The sequence below is a fragment of the Psittacula echo genome (assembly GCF_963264785.1).
Source record: "Psittacula echo genome assembly, chromosome: 27".
Taxonomy (NCBI): Eukaryota; Metazoa; Chordata; class Aves; order Psittaciformes; family Psittacidae; genus Psittacula; species Psittacula echo.
This window is the reverse complement of record NC_137762.1, coordinates 2,161,806-2,186,359: the sequence shown is the minus strand read 5'-3', so window position 1 is coordinate 2,186,359 and position 24,554 is coordinate 2,161,806. Positions and strand designations below refer to the sequence as shown.

Genomic DNA, 24,554 nt, shown 5'->3' with positions numbered 1-24,554 from the left:
ATGCACTTGTTCCGGAGCTCCAGCTACGAGATCCGGCTGGAGGGCGAGGGGGGCAGCCTGCCCCGCATCCAGGGCATCCGCTGGGTGAGTGCAGGGCGCACGGGGACCCCCTTCGCTGCCCCATCCCGCTCTCAGCATCACTCCCAGCGCCGGGGTTTGGGGTCCAGCCCCCGGCTCGTTGAGCTCGGCTTGGGATGGGATCGGTGACCCGAGCGCTGCTGCCCCTTCGGGTGTGCTGGCTGCGAGGTCAAGGAGCCGGCGGCCAGGCTCGACACGGGGCCGGGGCCGTTGTGCTCCGGTGCACGGGGACCGGCAGCAGCCCCCAGCCCCGGTGTGTTCCCTGCGGCACCCGGGTGCAGCACGTCCCGGCCTGGGTCAGTTCCTATGGGAGAGGCTCGTCCCTTGGCAGCAGGAGGATGCTCAGCATCATGTCCTAGAGGTGCTGGGGGTCCCTGGGGTGCAAAAGGCACCAGGTCTTAGAACCTCAGCTTGGTTTGGGTTGAAGGGACCTTAAAGCTCCTCCAGCTCCAACCCCTGCGCGGGCAAGGACCCCTTCCGCTGGAGCAGCTTGCTCCAAGCCCCTGTGTCCAACCTGGCCTTGAACGTCCCTGCCCTTGGGCTTTTGTCCCCTTTGGGCTGGGATGTGACCCCATCACAACCTTCCCCTTCCCTCATGCTTGGCCCGAGACAGAGGGGTTTAAGGAAGGAAGCAAAATTCCTTTAAGGAAGCAGCCCCCCATCAGCATTCCTGTGCAGCACTGAAGCTCCTCCGCAAATGAGACATTTTCCCTCTGGTTTTCCCTGATTTTTTTCCCTCCTTGGAACTTTGAGGAACTTTGTTTTGGGAGGGGTTTGGAGTGGCAGAAGCCAGGGATGTGGGAGCAGGAGCGAGCTGGAGCACTGCTGTGTGGTGGCACCAGGGTGGCAGGGATGGCTCCTGGCTCTGGGATTGATCTGCGCAGGGAAAGGGGGTTTCTCCCCACTTCCTACAGGTATGGGAGAGGGGAAGGGCAGGGAATGAGCTGGCTGTGCCTTGGAGCAGCACCATTGTCCCTTGTCCCCATCACTGTGAGCTCCTGGAAACTCCTCCTCGCATCCTGGCTCCGTCTCATCCCTCCTGGGAGCCTGCTTCCCTGATCCCAGTGCAAAATCCCTCCCAGCTCTTTCCTGCTGCGAGGCTCCCATTCCCTGGCATCAGCGGGACATCAGAGCCCGGAATCCCCCAGCAGCTCCATCCTTCATTGCCAGCATCCAAGTGCCACCGCGCTGCATCCCTGGAGGGACAGGGGAGGGACGAGTCCCCCAGCCCCATTCCCAAGGAGGATCCCAAGGGATCATCAAGGCCCTGGCTGGCTGCCGTGCCCTTTGAGCCTGCGGATGGGCGAGGACTTTCTCCGGAGCCGTAAAGCCTGAAATAGCTCCTGTTGTTTTCCTTGGGATCCCAAACAAAAGCAGCCCAGGAGCCTTGGCAGGCCGCCCGCCGCTGCCGGATTTCTGGAGACGGGCAGGATCCCAGCGCCCGGAGCAGGAAGATGGAAAGAGGCGACTCCTTAGGAAGCTGTTTGGAATGAGGCAGGGGGTGAGGGTGGGGAGAGCATCCTGCGGCTCCACATGTGGCATCTGGGATGCTTTGGGAAGGGGGATTGGGGGACCAGCCGTGAGAGCCTGCGTGGGAGCACCAGGAGGGAGCCCTCATCCCTGGGTTGCGCAAGTCTCCTCCGGTGTCCTTGTGAGCAGGATCATGGCCCATGGTGCGGGTTGGAACCGGATGATTTAAGGCCCTTTCCAACCCAAACCATTCCATGCCCCTGGCTCCGTGCCTCAAGGACAAGGCCTCACTTAGGGGGTGATGTGTGGGGCCCGGAGGGGGTGCCAGGGGAGGCAGCTCCGTGCTCCTCAATAGCAGCAAACATTTGCTCTGCAATCTCCGTCTCGTTTCCTGCTCCATGGGAGGGTCACGAGGCTCCGGAACGTTTGCAGAGGGAATAAGGCACCGTGTGCCAGGCTCGGGGACAGCATCGGAGCGGCCCCAAGGAGCCGCGGCCCCGTCCGCTCCCCGCATCGCTCCTAAGCCGGTTGCAACGTGGTTGGTGGCTGCTCCAGAGGAGGATGGGGAAGCCTTGGGAGTATGGAAAGGGCTGGAGGAAATGAGGGAGCAGCTGGAGCCGAGCAGGGTGTGAGCTGGAAGGGGTTGGGATGGGCAGGGAGGCAGCGCAGGGCAGAGCATCCATCCCTGCATCCATCCCTGCATCCATCCCTGCATCCATCCCAGCACCCACTGGAGGTGGCCAGCAGGACTCCCTGGTTTCCCCTTAGCTCCTGGTGGATGGGTTTGTGCCTGGATTCAGCTGCAAAGAAGCTTCTGCACCCAATTACTCCTGACTTCCTCAACTGAGGCTTCCACCCATCCCTCTTTGAGCTTGCTCCTTCCTTCCCCCCCAGCAGATCCAAGGGGGATGTGGCCCTGAAGACGCTGCTTTCCAAGCACCCATCACCTCCAGAGCCTTTAGAGCCTGAATTAAACAGGGGGGAACCACAAACCCTTCCCCTTAAGGTGCCCCCATGAAGATGAAGCCACCCGGGGAGGAAGGGATGGTCCTCCCCTTGCCCTGGGGTTAATGCTCAGGGTGCAGGAGCTGCCTTGGCCAGGGCAGCACAGGCAGAACAGGTCTGACGAGCCCGTGCGCACCACAGCAGAGCTGTTTATTCAAGGCTGTGGCCATGCGGGAAGCCGGGAGCCCTCATCCCGCTGGGCAGCACCAGGAATAGGGATGAGCTTCGAGGTTTTCCAGCCCAAGCCCTTCCAGGATTCCAGGAGCCGCTCTCGGAAGGGAAAAGCTGGGAGAGAAATGAATGCGAGGATTAAAAGCCCCCACTGATGGGGACTGAAGATGAGGACTCAAGCGTGATCCAGCCCCATTCCTGGTGGAGCTGAGCCTGGCTCTGGTTGGGCCGTGGCACTCAGCATCCCGGGCAGCAGGGATACAGATCCAGCCTCATCGTGCGCTGGGATGGGGACCGTTGTGGGATGCAGGACCCCCCTATGGGTGCTATAGGGTGGAGGGGGGACATGGCAGAGCCCACACAGCCACCAACCCCCTTCCTTTGGTTTTCCAGACCCCGCTCTTGGACAATGAATCCAGCCTGGACTATGGACACAGCCTCACGCAGGTGGGAAAACCCACAGGGACGTGAGTTATGGAGTCCTCAGCCTGCCTTTGGGCTCGTCAGTCCCTTGGGATCAGCCATTCCTGGGGGTGGGAGATGGAGATCCCGGGGTGCTGGGGGAGGCATGGAGGTGTCAGCACAGCGAGGATTCCCCACCCATATCCTGCTTCCCATGTATGATCCCTTCCCACCCTCAGGCATCCTCAGATAGGATCTGGCGAGCCGGGAAGCTCCTTTACATCCACCTCACCAGCACCCGACCTGGCCTCATCCGGGACCACAAGCATCACCTGCGGCACCACAGGTAGGAGCATCGGTACCCATTGTACCGGGGGTACCAGGGGAGGATGGGGACCCCAACATAGGACCATGGAATGGTTTGGGTTGGAAAGGAGCTTAAAGCTCATCCAGGTCCAGCCCCTGCCATGGGCAGGGACACCTTCCACTGGAGCAGGGTGCTCCAAGCTGGCTTTGAACACTGCCAGGGATGGGGCATCCAAACCCTCTCCATTGAGCCCATCCCAGTGTCCCAGCACCCTCTTCTCCCTTATCTCCAACCTGAGCTTCCCCTGTTTCAGTCTGAACCCATCACCCCTTGTTCCATCGCTCCAGTCCCTGATGCAGGTCCCTCTCCAGCATCCTTGTACCCCCCCTTCAGCCACTGGAAGCTGCTCTGAGGTCTCCAAGCAGCTTCTCTGCTCCAGCCCCAGTGTTCTCAGCCTGGCTCCATACGGGAGCTGCTCCAGCCCCTGCTCATCCTCGTGGCCTCCTCTGGCCTTGCTCCAACAGCTCCATGTCCTTGAGGACACCACAACCGGATGCAGCATCCAAGTGGGGTCTCCCCAGAGCAGAGCAGAGGAGCAGGATCCCCTCCCTGAGCTGCTTCTTGCTCCAGGGGTGCACATGGGGGGGTTCTGAGCTTCTCGTTGTCCAAGACCCCCAAGTCCTCCTCAGGCTGCTCCGCTCCTCCCGCCCATCCCATGCAGGGTTCCCCATGGTGCTGGGTGCTGCAGCCCCATTCCAGGCTGGATCTGCCCTTTGTGCCCCTGCAGGCAGTGCTGCTCCGGCAGGGACCTGGTGGATTGGCTGCTGAGCACCGGGCTGGCCCTGCAGACCCGCAGCCAAGCCATTGGCATCTGCCAGGTCCTGGTGGATGGAGGAGTCCTGACACATGGTGAGGCTCCTGCAGGTCTCCTATAGGTGCCCATGGCACCCATTGGGTGCCCTATGGATGCCCGGCTGAGCTGATGGGTGCTCTCCCCCTGCAGTGAAGCAGGAATGGCATTTCCAGGACAAGGACACCCAGTTCTATCGCTTTGCCGAGCTGGAGCTGAGCCCCGATCCCGGCGCTGGGCTCCGGGATGCGGAGGAGCTGCTGGAGGCTTTGGCATTCCTGGCTCAGCTGGGTCCTGATGCGCTGCTCACCATGGCCCTGCGCAAGCCGTGAGTGGCCAAGGGCATGTAGAGGGATGTGGAGGGTGATGGGGCTCATCCCGTGGGGATCTTGGGTACCAAAGGGGCTCCTGCGGATGGGGGGGACCAGAGCATCCTTTCCATGGCTTGGGATTCCTTGCTTGCGTGGTCAGGGATTGTGGCTGGAGAGGGGCCATGGATGCTGCTCACCCCTTGCTCCCCTCCCAGGCCTGCCCAGCGCACGGAGGATGAGCTGGAGCTCATATTTGAGGAGCTGCTCCACATCAAAGCCGTGGCTCATCTCTCCCGCTCGGTGAGTGCCCTGTGTGTGCATCCCAGCTGGGCCTGGTCCCCACATCCTCCTGCATCCCATCACTTCCCATCCGAGCATCCTCTCCTGCCCCTCTCAGAGCATCCCTGCCCCCTGCCCATGTGTGTCCCATCCTTGCTGAGCTCCAGGCTGGGATGATCCCAATGGAAGTGCCTCTTGCTGCAGGTGAAGAGGGAGCTGGCGTCCGTGCTGATGTTCGAGTCGCATCAGAGAGCAGGCACCGTGTGTAAGTATCGCGTGTCCCATGGGACACCCAGGGCTGGATGGGCCCCAAGGAAGGGTCCCCAGCCTGGGGGGGACATCTGGAGCCTTGGGCATCAGTGTGGATGCTCCTGATGTCTCTCTGTGGACCAGGGATGGAGGGGACCAGAGAAATCACTGCATGGGCTCAGGATGCGGACGATGATGAGGGATGCTTGGGGGCTTGAGATGAAGAGGATATTGAGGGATGCTTGGAATAAGGAGGATGAGGGATGCTTGTGGGCTTGGGATGAAGAGGATGCTGAGGGATGCTTGGGGGCTCAGGATGAGGAGGATGCTGAGGGATGCTCAGGGGCTCGGGATAACGAGGATGATGAGGGATGCTTGGGGGCTCAGGATGAGGAGGATGAGGAAGGATGCTTTGGATCTCCCCTTCTTCAACCTCTGGATGCTGCCCTTGACCCGCAGTGTTCAGCCAAGGAGACAAAGGCACCTCGTGGTACATCATCTGGAAGGGCTCAGTGAACGTGGTCACTCACGGCAAGGTAGGTCCTGCCCCATCCAGCCCCCCTGTGTCACTGCCAGCACCCCCCCAGTGCTGCCCTTCACCCTGGGTGCCCCCCCCAGGGCTTGGTGGCCACCCTGCACGAAGGGGACGACTTTGGGCAGCTGGCTCTGGTGAACGATGCTCCCCGGGCGGCCACCATCATCCTGCGGGAGGACAACTGCCACTTCCTGCGGGTGGACAAGCAGGACTTCAACCGCATCCTCAAGGTGAGCAGGGCTCCATGGGCAGGGCGGGGAGGACTCTCCCCTGCCTGTCTCGATGGGGTTTTGGGGGGCAACCGGACAGCCTGATGGGGCAGAGCTGCTGGTTCCTCCCCGCAGGACGTGGAGGCCAACACCATGCGCCTGAAGGAGCACGGGAAGGTGGTGCTGGTCCTGCAGAAGAACCTGCAGGGTGGCAGCACCCAGCCAGCCACGGCGCGGAGCAGCAGGTCATGGCTTGTCCCAGCCCTCCTTGCAGCCACCACGATGCCTCTTGTCCCTGTGCATCCCCTGCTTGTCCCTCTGCATCCCCTGCTTATCCCTGTGCATCCCTTGCTTATCCCCGTGCATCCCCTGCTTGTCCCTGTGCATCCTTTGCTTATCCCTCTGCATCCCCTGCTTATCCCTGTGCATCCCTTGCTTATCCCCGTGCATCCCCTGCTTGTCCCTGTGCATCCCTTGCTTATCCCTCTGCATCCCCTGCTTGTCCCTGCGCATCCTTTGCTTATCCCTGTGCATCCCCTGCTTGTCCCCGTGCATCCCCTGCTTGTCCCTGTGCATCCCTTGCTTGTCCCTGTGCATCCCTTGCTTATCCCTGTGCATCCCTTGCTTGTCCTTCTGCATCCCCTTTTTCTCCCTAAGCATCCCCTGCTTGTCCCTGTGCATCCCTTGCTTGTCCCTGTGCATCCCTTGCTTATCTCTGTGCATCCCTTGCTTGTCCTTCTGCATCCCCTTTTTCTCCCTAAGCATCCCCTGCTTGTCCCTGTGCATCCCTTGCTTATCCCTCTGCATCCCCTGCTTATCCCTGTGCATCCCCTGCTTGTCCCCGTGCATCCCCTGCTTGTCCCTGTGCATCCCTTGCTTGTCCCTGTGCATCCCTTGCTTATCCCTGTGCATCCCTTGCTTATCCCTCTGCATCCCCTGCTTGTCCCTGTGCATCCCTTGCTTGTCCCTGTGCATCCCTTGCTTATCCCTGTGCATCCCTTGCTTGTCCTTCTGCATCCCCTTTTTCTCCCTAAGCATCCCCTGCTTGTCCCTGTGCATCCCTTGCTTGTCCCTGTGCATCCCTTGCTTATCCCTGTGCATCCCTTGCTTGTCCTTCTGCATCCCCTTTTTCTCCCTAAGCATCCCCTGCTTGTCCCTGTGCATCCCTTGCTTATCCCTCTGCATCCCCTGCTTATCCCTGTGCATCCCTTGCTTGTCCCTGTGCATCCCTTGCTTATCCCTGTGCATCCCTTGCTTGTCCCTGTGCATCCCTTGCTTATCCCTGTGCATCCCTTGCTTATCCCTGTGCATCCCCTGCTTGTCCCTGTGCATCCCTTGCTTGTCCCTGTGCATCCCTTGCTTATCCCTGTGCATCCCTTGCTTGTCCTTCTGCATCCCCTTTTTCTCCCTAAGCATCCCCTGCTTGTCCCTGTGCATCCCTTGCTTGTCCCTGTGCATCCCTTGCTTATCCCTGTGCATCCCTTGCTTGTCCTTCTGCATCCCCTTTTTCTCCCTAAGCATCCCCTGCTTGTCCCTGTGCATCCCTTGCTTGTCCCTCTGCATCCCCTGCTTATCCCTGTGCATCCCCTTTTTCTCCCTCTGCATCCCTTGCTTGTCCCTGTTCATCCCCTGCTTATCCCTGTGCATCCCTTGCTTGTCCTTATGCGTCCCCTTGCTTGTCCCTGTGCATCCCCTTTTTCTCCCTCTGCATCCCCTGCTTGTCCCTGTGCATCCCTTGCTTGTTCCTCTGCCTGGGATCAGGAGGCCCTGATGGTGCCACATCCTTCTCTGATGTACCCTGCCTCTTCCCACCAGGTACTTGGTGATGGCCGGGACACCAGAGAAGATCCTAGAGCATCTCCTGGAGTTCATGAGGCTCGATGCCACGCTCTATGACCCTGTGGGTAGGTGGAGGGGGTCCATGTGTCACATCCCAAAGCCACGTTGATGGGCATGGGGCTGGAGGGGGACCAGACCGAGCAGGAGCACCTTATTCCCGGTGTTCAACCCCAAAACCTGCTCCTCCCACCCTAACCCCCACATTGGGCTGCGAAAAGGAGGCAGCACCAGGCCCAGCATCCCTGCATCTCCCCCTGCCTTTGGAGAGGAGCAAAACCGGTCCAGGAGGGAACCAGGAGATGTCCCCAGTGGGTAAAAAATGAGAGCTGGAGCTGGGACACGCTGCGGATGCTGCTCTTTGCCTCCAGCCTCTTTCCTCCCCACATCCTGCAGCCCCAACCTATTCCATGGCCTTTAGGAGCTGGAGCTGAGCGTGGTCACCGTGCTGGGGACCCTTCCCCAGCACCATGGCCCCAGCTCATTGGGCACAGTGAAGGATGGGTAATGATGGCCTGGTCTCTTCCAGACACGCTGCTGGGGGATTTCCTGCTCACCTACACCGTGTTCATGCCGACCTCGCAGCTCTGCAGGGCTCTGCTGCACCAGTATCCTTCTGTGCTGGAGCTGGGCCCCATCCTGCTTCACCCAGCGGGACCACAGGGGTTGGCCAGGGCACCCCCGATCATGGAATCATGGAATGGGGTTGGGTTGAAGGGACCTTAAAGCTCATCCAGTCCCCATGGGCAGGGACCCCTTCCACTGGAGCAGGGTGCTCCAAGCCCCGTCCAACCTGGCCTGGATGGGATGGAGCATCCGAATCTTCTTCATTGAACCCATCCCAGTGTCCCAGCACCCTCACAGGGAAGAACTTCCCCTGTTCCAGTCTGAACCCATCACCCCTTGTCCCATCGCTCCAGTCCCTGATGCAGGTCCCTCTCCAGCATCCTTGTAGCCCCTTCAGCCACTGGAAGCTGCTCTGAGCTCTCCATGTAGCTCCTCTGCTCCAGCATCCCCCAGGCTCTCGGGCACGGGGCACATCCCCATCTCCCTCCCCACACCTAAGGGAATTCCCTGCCTGCTCCCCACCACCCTTGACTGGTCCCAGTTTCCGCACGGAGCCGATGGAGGGCTCGGAGCAGGATAAAGCCACCTACTCCCTGCACAAGCGCCGCAAGATCCTGCGCCTGGTGAGCCAGTGGGTGCTGCTCTATGGGCGGCTGCTGCAGGGCGACCGCAGCACCACGGCCCTGCTGCAGGTACCAGCACCACGGGGCAGGGGGGGGATATGGGGGTGTCCCCAGAGGGGTCTGGCTGGGACATCCCCCATATGGACCATGGGCATCTCCCTCCTGCAGAACCTGGCGGACCTGGCGAGCCGGGACCCCCGCCTGGGTGCGATGGTCCAGGAGCCAGCGCCGGAACGGCGGCGGCCCCGAGCGTGAGTCCCATGGGAATCGCAGCATCCGGAGTCATTAGGGATGGAAGGGACTTAGAGAAACTTAGAGCTCTGCCCCCAGTGCCACCGCTGGTGCCCGTGGCCCTGGCGCTGCACCCTTTGTGCCTGGAGTATGGGACTTCCCATGGGAATGGCCAGCAAAGCAATGACTGTGCGGACTGGGGGGATGTCAGCAGTTCTCACAGGGTCATGTCCATAGGTTTGGGGTTTCCCAGTTACAGGAAGGGTGTCCCATAGGGATGCTCCTGGGGCTTGCGGGTGACCTGGATCCTGGGGCTGCAGGACCTGGTTGTCCCCATGAGGATGCTCATGGGGCTTGGTGATGACCTGGATCCTGGGGGCTGCAGGACCTGGTTGTCCCCATAGGGATGCTCATGGGGCTTGGGGGTGACCTGGATCCTGGGGCTGCAGGACCTGGTTGTCCCCATGAGGATGCTCATGGGGCTTGGGGGTGACCTGGGGCTGCAGGACCTGGTTGTCCCCATGAGGATGCTCATGGGGCTTGGTGATGACCTGGATCCTGGGGCTGTAGGACCTGGTTGTCCCCATGAGGATGCTCATGGGGCTTGGTGATGACCTGGATCCTGGGGGCTGCAGGACCTGGTTGTCCCCATGAGGATGCTCATGGGGCTTGGGGGTGACCTGGATCCTGGGGCTGCAGGACCTGGTTGTCCCCATGAGGATGCTCATGGGGCTTGGTGATGACCTGGATCCTGGGGGCTGCAGGACCTGGTTGTCCCTAGTGCAGACTTCAGGGCTCTAACACCCCCTTTATCCCCTCTCTACAGGCTGGAGAATGGAGATGGGAGCGTTTCACCCCAGCCCAAGGTAGGAGAAGCCCTGGGGGTGCTTTGGGGCCCTTTGGGTGCCCTTTGGGGTATCTGATGGGCTGAAGCATCCTCCCTACCTCGGCCACAGGCTCAGGGCTCGGTGACCTGGTTGGGGAGCCAGGAGGAGGCGATCCCGAGCAGCACTTGTGCCTTGAGAGCCCAGGACAAAGGTAGTGCCCCACTGCGGGGTCTGTCCCCTCCCGGGGCTGGGACACTGAAGCCCCTTTCCCCTCCCCATAGTGCCCTATGAGATCTACAGAGCCGACCACTCCTGCCTGGTCACGGTGCTGCCCATCAACGCCTCGGTGCGGGATGTGCTGCGGTCCCTCGCCCCGCGGCTGGGCCGTGATGGGGAGCACATCCTGGTCAAGGTGAATTCGGCTGGAGGTGAGCGGGATGCTCCCGGCATTCCCTTATGGAAAGGGTTGTCCCGTGCCCAGCCAGGATGGGGCCCCTTCTCCATCCTATCTCCCATAGACAAAGTGGGGCTGCAGATGGACGCCGTTGGGGTCTTCACGGCGCTGGGGCTCAACGAGAGGCTCTTTGCTGTGAGCATGGAGGAGCTCAGCAGCTTGGTGAGCACGGCCTGGGGGTCCTGGGGTGGGCAGCACCAGCCAGGTGGCCCCCCAGCAGCTCTGGGTCAGGGTGTCCATCCCTTGCTGCTCCTCTCCTGCTGCGGTCCCGATGGCAGGAGGGGTTGAGCATCACCTCCTGTGCACAGACCCCTCACCCCGAGCAGCTGGGCCCCCAGGTTGGCTCCTCAGAGACCCTGGACCTCATCAGCTCCAAGGACCTCGCCAGCCATCTCACCGACTACGACTGGAACCTCTTCAAGAGCATCCACCAGGTAGGGCCACCTCGGGGGGGGGGGGTGCTACGGAGGGAACCCCTCGGGGTGCCTGCAGGGGCTCAGCCTCCCCGTTGGCGCCTTGCAGGTGGAGATGCTCCACTACATCACCCGCCCGCCCAAGTTCCACGCCGTGACCACGGCCAACCTGGAGCGGGTGATGCGGCGCTTCAACGAGCTGCAGTACTGGGTGGCCACGGAGCTGTGCCTCTGCGCCGAGGTGGGCAGGAGGGCCCAGCTCCTCCGCAAGTTCATCAAGCTGGCGGCGCAGTGAGTCCTCGTCCCCATCGCATCCCCATGGAGCCCTTGGGCGCCTCCGGAGCTGACCCCGCTCCTCGCCCGCAGCCTCAAGGAGCAGAAGAACCTCAACTCCTTCTTCGCGGTGATGTTCGGTGTGGGCAACACGGCCGTCAGCCGCCTGGCCAGGACGTGGGAGGTGAATGGCACCGGGAGCTGAAGAGCTGCACCCATAAGCTCTGGGCGAGGGAGATGCTAAGGGCCAGGATAATGGCATCGCGGAATGGGTTGGGTTGAAGGGATCTTAAAGCTCATCCAGCTCCGTTCGCCCTTGCCCCATCCCTGCATCCCTTACCCAAAGCCTGTCTCCAGGTTTCCTGCAGCCCCATTAGACTGGAGCTGCTCTCAGGTGGGGCCTTCTCCAGCTCTCAGGCTCCATAGACCCATCTGGGTACCAAACCCCCTGCACCAGGGTGGCAGCGGGCTCATGAGCAGGGGGTGCTGCAGAGCCCGCAGCGATGCTGTGGGGTGGACGTGGGGTGCAGGAGGTGCTGGGGGGTCTCCAGGGATGGGAATTCCAGCGGCTGCTGCCCATGACCCTCTCTCTGCACAGAGGCTGCCCCATAAGATCCGGAAGCTGCACTCGGTGCTGGAGCGGATGCTGGTGAGCGCAGCCCCTTCCCTGCATGCCCCTTCCCATCCCGTATCCCCCTTCCTACCCAATATCCCACTTCCCTATATCCCCCTTCTCACTCGGTATCCCCCTTCCTACCCCGTATCACCCTTCCCATCCCACATCCCCCTTTGTATCCCGTATTCCCCTTCCCATCCTCTATCCCCCTTCCTATCCCATATCCCCCCTTCCCACCCTTTATCCCTCCTCCCACCCCTTTTTCCTCTTCCCACCCTATACTCCTCTCCCCACCCCATATCCCACTTCCCACCCTGTTATACCCCTTCCCACCCTGTATCCCCTTTCCCTCCCCATATCCCCCCTTCCCACCCTGTATTCCCCTTCCCAGCAGGGTCTATCCCTGCTTCCCAATAGACACAAGGTCCCAGGGGTGCCATGAAGGTGCTGCCCTCCTCTTCCTCCCCCTGTTCCCTGTGCCCTGCCCTGAGGCCCTGCTCCATCCCCAGGACCCCTCATGGAACCACAGGGTCTATCGCCTGGCCGTCGCCAAGCTGAGCCCCCCCATCATCCCCTTCGTGCCCCTTCTCCTCAAAGGTGGGTGCCTCGCCTTGGCATGGGTGCTGGGGATCCCTTTGGATGCATCCATGGCCCAGGAAGCCGTCCCTGATCCCGAAATCCCCCCCTCTTGCAGACATGACGTTCATCCACGAGGGCAATCACACACTGGCCGAGAACCTCATCAACTTTGAGAAGATGGTGAGTGGGGACCCATCCCTCGGGATGCGGATCCGGGGTCTCCCCGGCCATCCCTATGGATGGGGCGTGGGGCAGGCGCTGCTGGAGCTGGAGGGGACGGTGTGGGCCAGGCTGGCAGCAAGTGGTGCTTGCGCCTTGCCCACAGCACATGATGGCGAAGACCCTGCGTGTCCTGCAGCGCTGCCGCGGCCACGCGCACGGTGAGAGCGGTGGGGTGGGAGGGGATGGATGGGATGGGATGGGACGGGGATGGGATGGGATGGATGGGATGGGATGGATGGGATGGGATGGGATGGGATGGGATGGATGGGATGGGATGGGATGGATAGGATGGGATGGGATGGATGGGATGGGATGGATAGGATGGGATGGGATGGGATGGGATGGGATAGATGGGATGGGATGGGATGGATGGGATGGGATGGATGGGATGGGATGGGATGGATAGGATGGGATGGGATGGATGGGATAGGATGGGATGGATAGGATGGGATGGGATGGATGGGATGGGATGGGATGGATGGGATGGGATGGATAGGATGGGATGGGATGGATGGGATGGGATGGGATGGGATGGATGGGACGGGATGGGATGGGACGGGGATGGGATGGGATGGGATGGGATGGATGGGATGGATGGGATGGGATGGGATGGATGGGATGGGATGGATGGGATGGGATGGATGGGATGGGATGGATGGGATGGGATGGGATGGAATGGGATGGGATGGATGGGATGGATGGGATGGATGGGATGGATGGGATGGGATGGGATGGATGGGATGGGATGGGATGGGATGGATGGGATGGGATGGATGGGATAGGATGGGATGGATGCTATGCGATGGGATAGGATGAGCTCCTGTGGGAATGCAGCTGAGATCCTATGGGAATGGGGTTGGGAATGGGGCTGAGTTCCCGTGGGAATGGGGCTGAGCTGCCTTGGGAATGGGATTGGGAGAGGGGCTGAGCTCCTGTGGGAATGGGATTGGGAGAGGGGCTGAGCTCCCATAGGAATGGGGCTGGGAATGGGGCTGATCTCCTGCAGGATGGGGCTGAGGTCCCATGGGAGTGGGGCTGGGATCCTATGAGAATGGGGCTGAGATCCTATGGGAATGGGGCTGGGAATGGGGCTGAGTTCCCATGGGAATGGGGCTGAGCTGCCTTGGGAATGGGGCTGGGAATGGGGCTGAGCTCCTGTGGGAATGGGTTTGGGAGAGGGGCTGGGCTCCTATGGGATGGGGTTGAGCTCATGTGCAGGATGGGGCTGAGCTCCAATGGGAATGGGGCTGAGCTCCTGCTCTCTGTCCGCATCCAGCTCCGCTCTCTCCGCTGCGAACCCGCTCCCAGCCCCGGCCCGAGGACCCCAAGGCAGTCAGGATGTCCACGTGTAAGCCTGGCTTCATCCATCCCCCCTGTGCTGGGAGACCCAGCATCCCTATGGGATGCGCAAGGGCGAGGCGATGGAGGGATCCATGGGATGCGGATCCATGGGGAGGGTTGATCCAGAGGTGATGGATGGGGACTGCGTGAACCCCATTCCCGACCCCATCCTTTCCCGCAGGCTCGGAGCAGTCCCTCAGCGTGCGCAGCCCCGTCTCTACCTGGGCCTATCTGCAGCACCTGAGAGCCATCGACAGCCAAAAGGAGCTGCTGCGGCTTTCCAGAGACCTGGAACCCTGACACAGCCCGGAGCAGGGATGTGGCAATGGGGCTGCCCCATAGCTCTGCTCCCAAGAGCACCGGGCACGGGGCTGGGCTGGAGCCAGCCAAGAGCTGCTCCTGCTTGGCCAAGGGGCAGGATTGGGCCCTGGGCAGTGGGGTGAGCACTGGAGGTGCTGCATTCCCCTTTCCCCTCCGTGCAGCAGCCTTGGATTCGCTCCCTGCTCCGGCCGGGAAGGAGGAAGGAGCCTGGATGCCCCCGGTGCTGCCCATCCTGCGGGTACCAGGCTGGGAGATGCCGCTTCCCCATGGAGGGCCTCAGGCTGGAGCATCCCTATGAGCAGGGACCACGTCTGTCTCCATCAGGGTCTGGCTCCTGCTGCCCCATGGATCACAGGGGATCTGCCCTTCCCTCTGGTGTGTCCCATGGGAGATGCTGGCTCCCATCCCAGCCTATGGGAGCTGCGTGATCCCAGAACCATGGAGGAAGTATCTCGGTCCCCCCCCCCTAGAACTGTTGGGGGTTAAAGCAGCCTCCTCCGTGCCTCAGTTTCCCCACATGGATGGGGGCAGGAATAGCCATGTCCAGGCATGGAGGGAAGGAAGCTGTGGTGGCCTCATGATGGAGATGGGGACCTGCTCCCGCCATTCCCAACCCATGGCCACAAGCAGGGCTTAGGAGGAGATGCCTTTGGAGGAAGCAGTTGATGGACCCCAGGGGCCAGGACCCTTGGAGCATCTCGATGCACGTGGAGCACTTTGACAGTGACCTTGAGCAGGCCTGGATGAAGCAGTGGGGCTCAGGGGACATCGCAGCCCATAAAGGGAACCATCACAACGGATGCTCTGTGCCATGGCCAGGACACCACAAGCCAAACCCTCACCAGCCTTGCCCCAAGGGCTACAAGGACCAGAGCTGCTGCGTTGGTTGCTCTTCAAGCCGTGCACGTCAATGGGTTGATGACAATAAAGGTCCCATCACACCTAAAGGAGGTCTCAAGCAGCCACTGATGGGGTGGGATGTGGGTTCCTTGCAGCTCCCAGCCCGGTGCAAAGCTTTGGCTTGGGTGGTTGTGCTCAATGGGGCTGGAGCTTTCCAACCCCATCCCTATGCATGGTCCCAGCAGTGGTCCTGTCCCTTAAATGGGTCCAGAGGAGGCCATGGGGCTGGAGCCAGGCCTGCAAACAGGGAGGTTGTGTGATGGTCCAAAGGCAGCTTGGAGGTGCTCTTGGAGGCAGGATGGGTGCTGAGCTGCTCCAACGTAGGCACCTTTGGGTGGCACACAGGATGTGCTCCAGGCCTGGGAACCGTCTTTCCTTCTGGATATACCAGAACTCCCATCATGTGGGACCATCTCCCGTTGGGATGCGCTGAGCTGTGGGCAGAGGAGAGGCTGGTGACCCCATCGCGCATGGGCTGAGCTTCCCGTTGGTGCTCCCCAGGGATGCTCCATGGGGAAGAGCAGCCCCTTGCAGGGCAGGGACCAGCTCTGTGCTTGTCCCCTGGATGAGACCGCAGTGGGATCACCCCAAAACCCACTCCTTGCCGCTGAAACCCCCTTTGTGGCTGTGTCCTGGTGTCTCCTGGTGCTGCTGGAGCAGCCGGAGGCCTCACCCAAGGCTGGTTTGTGCCCTAAGGGATCCCAGCCTCCATAAACAGCATCGGAGGAAGGCGATGCCGTCGCTGGGGTTCGTGCAGGCCGGGATGGAGCAATACCGGGATACCGGATTATCCAGCCCTGCTCCCACTGCGGGAAGGCTGTGATTGAGCCATGCACACAATGGGCTTTGGGTGAAGGCCTCGGTGGCACCAAGCTCCTCCTTCGCCTGCGTGGCCCCAGGGGACCCACATATAGCAGGGAGCGCCAGGAAGCGCCGTCATTCCCAACCTGCTCTCCAGGACGCTCCCAAGCATCCAGGATAATGAAGACCTGGATCCTCCTTGTCGGGGCAGGAATAGCCCTGAGCGGCGTGGCTGGCAGTGAGTAATGGAGCTGTGCTTCGGCAGAGGGGCGAAAGCAGCCGGAGCATCCCATGGGAAGGATGGGGATGGGCTGGAAGCAGAGGGTGGGAGCGCCTGGTGGGGTTGGATCCATCAGAGCTTCACAGGGGACAGGGTGAGGGATGGTTCCATGCTCCAGCTCCGTGGGGATGAGGGTTTATCCTCATCTTTGATAGGCTGAGACTTCCCCAAGGGATTACCCTGGGCCTCCCCTTGCTTCCTGGGGCATCCTGGGGTGCTTTTGCCCTGCAATCCCATCCTCCTCTGCCTCCTGCATCCTCCAGCACTGCGGGAGAAGGGAGGGAGCCGGATCCTGGCACCTTATCCATGGGGTGGTGAGTAGAGGATGTCATTAAGTACCTGGGGAGCTCGGAGCATCCCTAGCTCTTTGCTTGTGAGTTTATTTGTCCTTCAAATGGGCCTTTTGATAGGGCTGGTCCTTGGGCTGTGTTTGAGCAACGCAGCGAGGTCCTGATCGGACACGAGCCATAACCCATCCCCGTGCACTGAAGCCCAACTGGGAGGCACTGGGATGCTGGTACATGGAAATAGCCCCTATTCTCCTGTCAAATCCTGTATGGAGGAAAGGAAAAGGAGTTTGCTTTGGTCCCAAAAGCTGCTCTGGGGAGGGCTGGACCTGCAAATGAGACAGGAACAGTGGCCTGGCTTCCTGGAGCTGGAAGAACAGGCTGGAGCAGGCAAGGGCTGAGTGTGGATGTGCTGAGCTGGGCCACGTCTGCGCTGCTCTGCTGGGACCCTGCCTGGAAACTGCATCCAGCTCTGGTGTCCTCAGCATGAGGAGGACCTGGAGCTGCTGGAGCTGGTCCAGAGGAGGCCACGGGGATGCTCAGGGGCTGGAGCAGCTCCCATAGGAGCCAGGCTGAGAACATTGGGGCTGGAGCAGAGGAGCTGTGTGGAGACCTCAGAGCAGCTTCCAGTGACTGAAGGGGCTACAAGGATGCTGGGGAGGGACCTGCATCAGGGACTGGAGCGATGGGACAAGAGGTGATGGGTTCAGACTGGAACAGGGGGAGTTCAGGTTGGATCTAAGGAAGTTCTTCCCTGTGAGGGTGCTGGGACACTGGGATGGGCTGAATGGAGAAGGTTTGGATGCTCCATCCCAACAAGGCCAGGTTGGACACAGGGGCTTGGAGCAGCCTGCTCCAGTGGAAGGGGTCCCTGCCCATAGAACTGGAGGAGCTTTAAGGTCCCTTCCAACCCAAAGCATTCCATGATTCCATGTCCTCCTGCTCCAGACCCATCCCTTGGCTGCAGCTCCCAGGAAGCTCCATCAGCTCCATTAAACTCGACCATCACGGGTGGCCGGATGCTCTCTGGGTCCATGCGTGAGGAGCAGGGAACGTCCCCCTGCAGCACCCATTGCCCGGGGAAGCCTCAGCACCCACAAGTGACCCATGGGGTGATGCTGAGCTCCGTCCTCCATGGGCTCCATGGGGCTCCTGTCCCACTGCGTCACTGCAGCTCCGGCAGCACGTGCCCCAGCACCAGGAATGTCTCAGCAGTGATTTACGTGTGGGCAGTTCCTGCCTTGCACAATCCCTCTGGGATTGCTGCTGGAAAATGAGCCTGGATGGATGACTCAGGCTGAATTATCCCGAGTGACGCTTTGGGAGCGAGAGGGATGTTGTGCTGGGGATGGGGGTCATAGAATCCTGATGGAATGGGTTGGGATGGGAGGCAGCTGCCCATGGCAGGAGGGTTGGAACTGGATGGGCTTTAAGCTCCCTTCCAACCCAAACCATTCCATGATCACCAAGGGGAGATGGTCTCCAGGAGCATCCCAAGCAACCCCTTCCCCCTAACACTCCCTTTGCTACAGAGTGGACTTGGAGGCAGGGATGTGGTGGTGAGAAGCAAAGGAGTCAGCAGTGAGTCCTTGCAGCACAGTCAGCCCGGGCTGGGTTGGCCGATGGGGCAAAGAGGGTCTTCCTCTCCCATCATCACATGTGGGGCCTTGGTGATGGGGCTCTGAAAAGCACAAAGGCCTTGGGTGAGATCCAGAGCAGGACTGAAGCCAACCCGCATGACACGGCCTTGGCCCTTGCATCAGGGTTTGCCCTTAGGGCATCTTTCACCTCCTGCAGATCAAGGCTGGTGACCCGGAGGTGTTGGAGCTGTTGCCTGATTGCAGGTTTGCAAGGGAAAGCCCTTTCCTCCAGGGATCCCTTTGCGGCTTGCTTGGGATCTCTCACTGGGTTGGAGATGGCCAAGGCCAGGTTGGACGTGGGTGACATGGGCTAGCATGAGCCATCCCTGCCTGTGGCAAGGGGTTGGAACTGGATGATCTTGAGGTCCTTTCCAAGCCAAACCATTCCATGAGTCCATGATTCTCTGCTGCTGGAGCATAGGGATGCCAGGAAAGCCAGGCTTGGGCTGCCATTCCTGCCCTCAGGAGCTGATGGGCAGCCCAAAGGATAAAACACCTTCCCTAAACACGCATTCTCTGGGCTGTCTCTTAGCCCAAACCCAACACCTTGGTCTCCTACAGCCCCTCTTTGCTTGCTGCCAAGTGTCCATCACCCACCCCATGATGGCCATCCCAGGTGGGTGATGGGCCATCCCGTATCCAAAGCACAGCCTGAGCTGGGTCACCTTTAGCTGTGCCCCCCCTGTGTAATGCAGCGGATGCTCAGTGACGCATTCATCCCATCAAGAGCTCGGGAAGGCGATCCCGGTTTTCCCAAGAGTGATGAAGGTCACACATAAAGGTGCCTGGAATGTGGTGGGGCCTGGGGCATTCCTGCTCATCCTGGCATTAAGAGGGTGAGTCAGAAGGAGGAATGAACGGTGGGGAGTCAAGAACGTGCTTCCTGGTGTGAAGTGGCCTTGGTGTGGTGGAAATCCACGTCCAAAGAGGAGTGTCCATGGGGAATGTGCATCCTGAGGACTCACCCCATCACAACACCACCCCTCGGTGCTGGCAGAGCATCCCAGATAGTCCCAGACAGGAGCTTGGTCCTTCAGGCTCTCCTAGGAGGGGGATATGAGCGGAAGGAAGGATGCTCCAGGCCATGGGCAGGATGAGGCAGGGTGGTTGGTCCATGCTGAGGACCCCACTGGTGTTTCCATCCCCCCAAAGCCCTGTACACGGCCCCTGACTCCTGCTATGGGCGCTGTGAGGAGCCCTACAACGAGGAGGACGAGTGCCACTGCAGCCCCGAGTGCGAGAGGGACCACAGCTGCTGTGGGGATTACTACAGGCACTGCCGACCGGGTGAGCATCCCTGGACATGGGAGGGACATGGGATGGGCATGGGATGCGCATGGGATGGACAAGGGATGGACATAGGATGGACGTGGTATGGACATGGGATGGACACGGGATGGACACGGGATGGACACGGGATGGACATGGGATGCACATGGGATGGATATGGGATGGACATGGGATGGACATGGGATGGACATGGGATGGACATGGGACGCACATGGGATGGACACGGGATGGACATGGGATGGACACGGGATGGACACGGGATGCACATGGGATGCACATGGGATGCACATGGGATGGACACGGGATGGACATGGGATGGACATGGGATGGACATGGGATGGACATGGGACGCACATGGGATGGACATGGGATGGACATGAGATGCACATGGGATGCACATGGGATGGACACGGGATGCACATGGGATGCCCATGGGATGCACAGGGGATGGACTGGGGATGAACACGGGATGGACACGGGATGCACATGGGACGGACATGGGATGGACACGGGATGGGCATGGGGGTCTGGGGGCCACGGGGTGCAGAGGGGCTGCTTAGCACCATGTGTCCTCCTGTATTGATGTGCATTGGGGTCCTGCATCTCCATCACCCTGAGCATCCTTTCCTTTGGCTCCATGCAGGTGGAGGATGGGCTGAGGAGGCAGCTCCCACCCGTGGTGAGTAAGCAAGGGATCAACCACCTCCACGGGGTCACCCCATGTGTCCCAGCCCCTCCTGCCTGCTCACCTGCACCACGATGTCCCTTCCCCAGAGCTGAGTGAAGCAGAGGCAGGGTCTTCCCATCCTCTGGTCACCATGAACCTAAACCATGGGAGATGGGGCTGGAATCAGCCCCAAGGAGCAGGGAAATGGGGCTGATGCTTCCCAGTTCACCCAGTGCCTAACAAAGGGCTCCTTTTAGCCCCAAAGTGTGGGGTTGGGACCCTGCTGCACCCCTCAACCTCAATCTCAGTGTCCTGGGATGGAGGCAGCAGCGACCCCGCATCCCAGGTGCTCCCACCTCTCTTCCAGAGGGTTTCTCCAGGAGCCGGGATTCCATCACGGACCAGGACCTCCTGCGCATCTCGGAGCAGCTTTATGGGGCCGACCGCAACAAAGCCCGACCGAGCGACATCGCCATCAACCCCCAGCACCGCGCATCCCCCGAGGAGACGGGGGACCAGGAGGACCGGTCCCCGCAGCCGTGAGTGGTCCTCATGGGAGACCATTGGGCACCCAAAGACCAAAGAGGGCTCGGGGCTGGCTCGAACGCGTCCGCTGTCTCCCAGGCTCTATAGATACGTCAATGAGGAGCTCTTCTCCAAGCCCACCTATTCCAGCTTCATTAAACTGCTGGATAATTACCAGAGGGCCACCGGGAAGGAGGAGGAGGTGACGGAGGAGGAGCTGCGGGAGCAGGAAAACTTCCTTCGGGAAGTGATGAAAACGGAGCTCATGAGGAAACTCTTCACCTTCCTCCATAGCAAAAGTGAGTGGGGAGCAGGGGAATGGGCGTTCCGGGTGTCCCAAAGGAAAAGGTCCTGCTGGTGGGAGGTGGGCTGGGAGGATTGGGATGGAGGAGCATGGAGTGGGGTCGCAGGGATGGGGGGAATGGAGCAGGGTAAAGTTCCTAAGGGAAGTGGGACAGGGATGGATCAGGGAGAGGATTGGGATAGGAATGGATCAGGGAGAGGATTGGGATAGGAATGGATCAGGGAGAGGATTGGGACAGGAATGGATCAGGGAGAGGATTGGGACGGGAATGGATCAGGGAGAGGATTGGGATAGGAATGGATCAGGGAGAGGATTGGGACAGGAATGGATCAGGGAGAGGATTGGGACAGGAATGGATCAGGGAGAGGATTGGGATAGGAATGGATCAGGGAGAGGATTGGGATAGGAATGGATCAGGGAGAGGATTGGGACGGGAATGGATCAGGGAGAGGATTGGGATAGGAATGGATCAGGGAGAGGATTGGGATAGGAATGGATCAGGGAGAGGATTGGGACAGGGATGGATCAGGGAGAGGATTGGGACGGGGATGGATCAGGGAGAGGATTGGGATAGGAATGGATCAGGGAGAGGATTGGGATAGGAATGGATCAGGGAGAGGATTGGGATAGGAATGGATCAGGGAGAGGATTGGGACGGGGATGGATCAGGGAGAGGATTGGGATAGGAATGGATCAGGGAGAGGATTGGGATAGGAATGGATCAGGGAGAGGATTGGGACGGGAATGGATCAGGGAGAGGATTGGGACGGGAATGGATCAGGGAGAGGATTGGGATAGGAATGGATCAGGGAGAGGATTGGGATAGGAATGGATCAGGGAGAGGATTGGGACAGGAATGGATTAGGGAGAGGATTGGGATAGGAATGGATTAGGGAGAGGATTGGGACAGGGATGGATCAGGGAGAGGATTGGGACGGGGATGGATCAGGGAGAGGATTGGGACAGGGATGGGTCAGGGAGAGGATTGGGACAGGGATGGGTCAGGGATAGGATTGGGACGGGGATGGGTCAGGGATAGGACTGGGACAGGGATGGATCAGGGAGAGGATTGGGACAGGGATGGATCAGGGATAGGATTGGGACGGGGATGGGTCAGGGAGAGGATTGGGACAGGGATGGATCAGGGATAGGACTGGGACAGGGATGGATCAGGGAGAGGATTGGGACGGGGATGGGTCAGGGATAGGATTGGGACAGGGATGGGTCAGGGATAGGATTGGGACAGGGATGGGTCAGGGATAGGATTGGGACAGGGATGGATCAGGGATAGGACTGGGACAGGGATGGATCAGGGAGAGGATTGGGACAGGGATGGATCAGGGAGAGGATTGGGACGGGGATGGGTCAGGGATAGGATTGGGACAGGGATGGGTCAGGGATAGGACTGGGACAGGGATGGATCAGGGATAGGACTGGGACGGGGATGGGTCAGGGATAGGATTGGGACAGGGATGGATCAGGGATAGGACTGGGACAGGGATGGGTCAGGGATAGGACTGGGACAGGAATGGATCAGGGATAGGACTGGGACAGGGATGGATCAGGGATAGGACTGGGATAGGAATGGATCAGGGATAGGACTGGGACAGGGATGGGTCAGGGATAGGACTGGGACAGGGATGGATCAGGGATAGGATTGGGACAGGAATGGATCAGGGATAGGATTGGGACAGGGATGGATCAGGGATAGGACTGGGACAGGGATGGGTCAGGGATAGGACTGGGACAGGGATGGGTCAGGGATAGGACTGGGACAGGGATGGATCAGGGATAGGACTGGGACAGGAATGGGTCAGGGATAGGACTGGGACAGGGATGGGTCAGGGATAGGATTGGGACAGGGATGGGTCAGGGATAGGACTGGGACAGGGATGGGTCAGGGATAGGATTGGGACAGGGATGGATCAGGGATAGGACTGGGACAGGGATGGGTCAGGGATAGGACTGGGACAGGGATGGGTCAGGGATAGGATTGGGACAGGGATGGATCAGGGATAGGACTGGGACAGGGATGGTTCAGGGATAGGATTGGGACAGGGATGGATCAGGGATAGGACTGGGACAGGAATGGGTCAGGGATAGGACTGGGACAGGGATGGGTCAGGGATAGGATTGGGACAGGGATGGGTCAGGGATAGGACTGGGACAGGGATGGGTCAGGGATAGGATTGGGACAGGGATGGGTCAGGGATAGGACTGGGACAGGGATGGGTCAGGGATAGGATTGGAACAGGGATGGGTCAGGGAGAGGATTGGGACAGGGATGGGTCAGGGATAGGATTGGGACAGGGATGGATCAGGGATAGGACTGGGACAGGGATGGGTCAGGGATAGGACTGGGACAGGGATGCTGGATCAGGAAGAGCCCTGGGTCAGGATGCTTCTCCCGTGGCTCCCCCCCTCAATGCCGCTCCCCCCGCCGGGCACAGACCGCTACGGCTCGGAGCAGGAGTTCCTTGCGGATCTGCAGGAGATGTGGTTCGGGCTCTACTCCCGCGGGGCCGGGCAGCAGGACTCGAGCGGCTTCGAGCACATCTTCTCAGGTAGCACCCGCAGCGCTGGGACGGGGGCGCTTGGGCAGCGCCGCGCTGGGGCTCACCCCAGGCTCCCGTGCCCCAAACGCGTGCCCAGGGGAGGTGAAGAAGGGGAAAGTGTCCGGGTTCCACAACTGGATTCGCTTCTACCTCCTGGAAAAGCAGGGCATGGTCAACTACTTCAGCCACAACTTCAACGGGCCCGTGAGTGATCCCGCGGGATGCAGGGCAGCATCCGTAGGGGCGAATGGGACAGCCCATCCCCTCTGCTTCCATGGGATGGAGGCAGGAGGGTGGGAAGGGCGTGGAAGGAGAGCGCAGGCTCTGAGCCCCGGCCCCGCTTTCCCCAGTGGGACTCGTACCCCGACGTGCTGGGGCTGCAGTTCAGCTGGGACGGCTTCTACAAGGAGGTGGGCGCTGCCTTCATCGGCTGCAGCCCCGAGTTCGAGCTGGGCCTCTACACCCTGTGCTTCATCGCGAGGCCCGGCAGGGAGTGAGTGCCACCGGCACCCGTGCGGATCTGCAGCCGGCACCGGGAGCATCGTGGGGATGCGGTTGTGGGGCGCAGGGATGGTGTGGGGGCACGGAGAGCATCGTGGGGATGCGGTTGTGGGGCGCAGGGATGGTGTGGGGACACCGAGAGCATCGTGGGGATGCGGTTGTGGGGCGCAGGGATGGTGTGGGGACACCGAGAGCATCGTGGGGATGCGGTTGTGGGGCGCAGGGATGGTGTGGGGACACCGAGAGCATCGTGGGGATGCGGTTGTGGGGCGCAGGGATGGTGTGGGGACACCGAGAGCATCGTGGGGATGCGGTTGTGGGGCGCAGGGATGGTGTGGGGACACCGAGAGCATCGTGGGGATGCGGTTGTGGGGCGCAGGGATGGTGTGGGGACACTGAGAGCATCGTGGGGATGCGGTTGTGGGGCGCAGGGATGGTGTGGGGACACCGGGAGCATCGTGGGGATGCGAATGGGGCTCAGGATGGGATTAGGGCTATCACTCAAGCCGTGTCCCCACAGATGTCACCTGAGCCTGGGTGGCCACAGCCTCAGCATCCAGACCTACCCCTGGACCAAGTCCACCTACGGCAATGGCAGGAAGTACATCGCCACCGCGTACGTGGTCTCACCCTGA

The 24,554-nt window shown here is 60.6% G+C and overlaps 2 protein-coding genes across 2 annotated transcripts; both read left to right on the top strand.

Moving 5' to 3' along the window:
* Positions 1 to 14,148, top strand: RAPGEF3 (Rap guanine nucleotide exchange factor 3; the record flags this gene model as incomplete). The annotated part of the gene is made up of 27 exons (XM_080635382.1): positions 1 to 84; positions 3,118 to 3,171; positions 3,366 to 3,472; positions 4,221 to 4,342; positions 4,437 to 4,611; positions 4,810 to 4,894; positions 5,078 to 5,138; positions 5,582 to 5,658; positions 5,741 to 5,887; positions 6,002 to 6,111; positions 7,682 to 7,770; positions 8,232 to 8,310; positions 8,811 to 8,961; positions 9,061 to 9,143; positions 9,950 to 9,989; positions 10,080 to 10,161; positions 10,232 to 10,378; positions 10,469 to 10,566; positions 10,713 to 10,838; positions 10,927 to 11,108; positions 11,184 to 11,274; positions 11,689 to 11,739; positions 12,216 to 12,303; positions 12,401 to 12,465; positions 12,611 to 12,665; positions 13,784 to 13,855; positions 14,030 to 14,148. The coding sequence occupies 27 exons, from the start codon at positions 1 to 3 to the stop codon at positions 14,146 to 14,148; spliced, it is 2,640 nt and encodes an 879-aa protein (XP_080491508.1).
* Positions 14,149 to 16,050: 1,902 nt separating this feature from the next.
* ENDOU (endonuclease, poly(U) specific) lies at positions 16,051 to 24,554 on the top strand (the record flags this gene model as incomplete). The annotated part of the gene is made up of 9 exons (XM_080635361.1): positions 16,051 to 16,108; positions 19,230 to 19,364; positions 20,011 to 20,046; positions 20,402 to 20,573; positions 20,659 to 20,858; positions 23,314 to 23,427; positions 23,516 to 23,622; positions 23,769 to 23,911; positions 24,440 to 24,554. The coding sequence occupies 9 exons, from the start codon at positions 16,051 to 16,053 to the stop codon at positions 24,552 to 24,554; spliced, it is 1,080 nt and encodes a 359-aa protein (XP_080491487.1).